Source organism: Pygoscelis adeliae, unplaced genomic scaffold (assembly GCF_000699105.1).
Source record: "Pygoscelis adeliae isolate BGI_AS28 unplaced genomic scaffold, ASM69910v1 Scaffold173, whole genome shotgun sequence".
Classification (NCBI taxonomy): Eukaryota; Metazoa; Chordata; class Aves; order Sphenisciformes; family Spheniscidae; genus Pygoscelis; species Pygoscelis adeliae.
The window spans coordinates 266,092-269,319 of record NW_008824409.1 but is presented as its reverse complement, the minus strand read 5'-3'; the positions used below and the strand labels follow the sequence as shown (position 1 = coordinate 269,319).

At 48.6% G+C, this 3,228-nt stretch overlaps 1 protein-coding gene across 1 annotated transcript in view; it reads left to right on the top strand.

The window, feature by feature from the left end:
• Nucleotides 1–3,228, top strand: part of SCNN1G (sodium channel, non-voltage-gated 1, gamma subunit) — a 14,329-nt gene that overhangs the window by 2,380 nt on the left and 8,721 nt on the right. Inside the window, exons 2-5 of the mRNA XM_009320523.1 lie at nt 8–309; nt 1,208–1,502; nt 1,931–2,124; nt 3,086–3,189. Coding sequence (XP_009318798.1) covers nt 8–309; nt 1,208–1,502; nt 1,931–2,124; nt 3,086–3,189 — 895 coding nt within the window. The remainder of the gene's footprint in view (nt 1–7; nt 310–1,207; nt 1,503–1,930; nt 2,125–3,085; nt 3,190–3,228) is intronic.

The following is a 3,228-nucleotide window of genomic DNA, read 5'->3' as shown; positions in this document are numbered from 1 at the left end:
CGGGAAGAAGATCACGGCCCGGATCAAGAGGACGCTGCCGGTGAAGGGCCCGCAGGCGCCGACGCTGAGCGAGCTGATGAGGTGGTACTGCCTGAACACCACCACGCACGGCTGCCGGCGCATCGTGGTGTCCCGGGGCCGCCTGCGCAGGTTCATCTGGATCCTGCTGACCCTGAGCGCCGTCGGGCTGATCCTCTGGCAGTGCGCGGAGCTCCTCATGAACTACTACAGCGCCTCGGTCTCCGTCACCGTCCAGTTCCAGAAGCTGCCCTTCCCCGCCGTCACCATCTGCAACATCAACCCCTACAAGTAAGGCGCGGGGTGCCGGCGGCCGGCGGGCGCTGGCAGGGAGGAGAGGGTGGTCCCCAGCCGCCGGGGACTCCTGGCGAATTCATCGTCCCCTCGCCAGCCCAGCACCAAACCCCTTCCCGGGCTTATCCTGCTGCGCCACAGTGCTGCTCGTCAGCAGCCTTTCCCAACTGTGGGGTTTCCCTCTACAGCACTTTGAGTACCGTATCCACCTCTGTGCTGATGCTCTTCAGACACGTGTGGGTTATAATCGCACCCTTCGCTTGCTGCCTGCTGAGCTAGACTCAGTCGATTTAGCTTTCTGCTCGAGACAGTCCCTGGCCAGCTCCGTGGTTCTCTTCAAATTCCCTTCTTCCCAGCACCAAAGTTCCAGGATTACAAACAAAGGTGTCTCCTGAAGAATGGAAAGGGAGCATCTGTCACTCCTCTGTTGCTTCTTTCTTTCCTTATAGGATGCTTTGACGTTATCGATCAACAATACTTTTTCTCCTGTCAAATTACACTTTACGTTGATGTCTGTTCTGCTGCCAGCTACCCACCCCGGTCCCTGCAGGCGATCCAGCTCTCCAGTGCCTCTTGGCACAGATGCAGAAATCTTATTTCCACATGCTTTGCCTCCTTGGGCTTGCTAACACAACCTTCAAGCAGCTTGGGAGTCTGCGAGGGCTTTCTCTGTAGTTCAGTCTGCTTTCGGTCCTTGCTCTGAGATCTCCCCGTGGGCATAGCTGTGGCTGCCCACACTGATGTGAAGTCATGTGGTAGTAAGAGAGATCGATGTGAGTCCCCGACAAAGAATTCTGTCCTGAGCGATGAAATTCTCAGTCAGCGGGCAAAACACTGCAGCTAGGGGGTGAGATGGGATGGGATGTCACTTTCTATCACATTGTCTCCAATGCAGGTACAGTTCGATGAAAGACTATTTATCTGAATTGGACAAAGAGACAAAAAAAGCTTTGGAGACTTTCTACGGGTTTTCAGAGGGCAAGTCCAAGGTGCGCCGGTCGGTGGATGAGTGGAACAGCACAGGGAGCGACTTCTTCAAACAGATCCCTCTGCTGAAGTTTGAGGACTTCTCTAAGACAGCGACTGACCTTCGCAGTGGCCAGAAGAGGAAAATAGAGGGCAGTGTCTTTCACAAGGATTCGTCCATAGTGAACTCTGGGGATTCAAATGATATCATCGGCTTTCAGCTGGTGAGTGTCACTCTTCCTTGGCCAGCAAGTTCCTTGTGGGGCAACAAAGGGGTGTTTGGGGTTGGTATCCCTCTGGCCAGTTTTATTGCTTGCTTAGGTAGCTTTATAGTGAAATAACACTCCCTCTGCTCTTTTGCCCATTCTGCCATGCCTCCATGGCTGCCTGCAGTTCATCTCCAGCTCTCTGGAAGAGAAATGCCTTCCTGAAGTCTACCCGAATAGACTTAGTGCCTTCCGTGACCTGTCCTTTGGGCCTGAAACATTTGATCATATCACTTAGCCCTGAATAAAAGGTCTTCGATGCCCCTTTGTCCTGCTATAACTTCATACATGGTTTTTACTGTGGAGGAGAAATGGTATCACATGTACCTTGTAGAATACATAATTTCATTTTGTCTGAAATGCTTTTTCCCCTTTGTAATTATCAGTGCGATGCAAACAACAGCAGTGAGTGTGCACTTTATACATTCAGTTCTGGTGTTAATGCTATCCAAGAATGGTACAAGCTGCATTACATGAACATCATGGCACAAATTCCCCTGGAGACTAAAGAAAAATTGAGTTATTCTGCTGATGACCTTCTACTGACATGTTTCTTTGATGGCCTATCTTGTGACAAAAGGTCAGTGCACAGAAAATACCTGCCAGTTTAACAGCTTATTTCCAAGTACATAATACATAGGAACTGAATATTTGGTATTTGCTGAATTCTGGCAGGAACCATTTCCATTTTTAAATGAAAGCAAACATTCGTGTCTTCATGAACTTTAATTACGCTCTTTAATTTAATTTGTCTTAGCGTTCTGCTGTCCACATTTCAGATAAACCCATGGTTTTTGGCAGAATCAAATCTACCTGCTTATGATTGCGTCAGTGCAATTCTTGTGTGTCCTGGTAGCAGGAGAGTCATCCCTTCATACTGGGGATAACAGCAGAGTTCCCCTGTGCAGTTGTGGGGATAAGATTAAACTTGTACATGGGTTTAGCAATTTCCCCACTGCCAGGCGCAAAGCAAGCTGCACCGTAACTCCCGTTACTGAAGACGTTTTGCTTGTGTCTGTAATCGTGCAAATGCATAACATCTTTTCTTGGAATGAAGACATTTGCTTGAGTGGGAGGGGATGTCCACAGGAAAGACGTGAACATGCTTGAATCACGAGGGTGTGTCCGCAGCCTCCCCTGCGTGACAGTGGCTATGACACCTTTTCTGAAAAATGAGGAGTCGTGTTCCTTTAGACACTTGGCTGTCGAATGAAAGAGGACTCTGTCCCCTCCACCGCCACCTTCCTGCTAGTTCTGTAAATCCGCTTCCCCGACCCTCTCAGCCCCCATTCCCACATGAAAACCTCCTAAACTTTTCATTTCCTGATGCTATTAAACCAGATCATATTTCCAGGTAGTTTCAAGATACTAAGAAAAAGACCCACTTTCCAGCAAAATAAATTGCTTGCAAAAAAAAAAAAAAAAAGAAACATCCAGTCCTGCTGTGTCTCTGCCAAAACAAAAAGCCCAAATCTGCTGATTTTCTCCCACAGACAGTTAAAACTGCAGAGGGCAATGTAACAATATATAATTTCTTTCAGGCACTTCACTCTTTTCCATCATCCCCTGCATGGCAATTGCTATACCTTCAACAGTGGGGAAAACGGGACGATCCTGAGCACCTCCACGGGAGGCAGTGAGTACGGTAAGGAAACCAAGTTTGCAGAGGAACTATTAGATAACA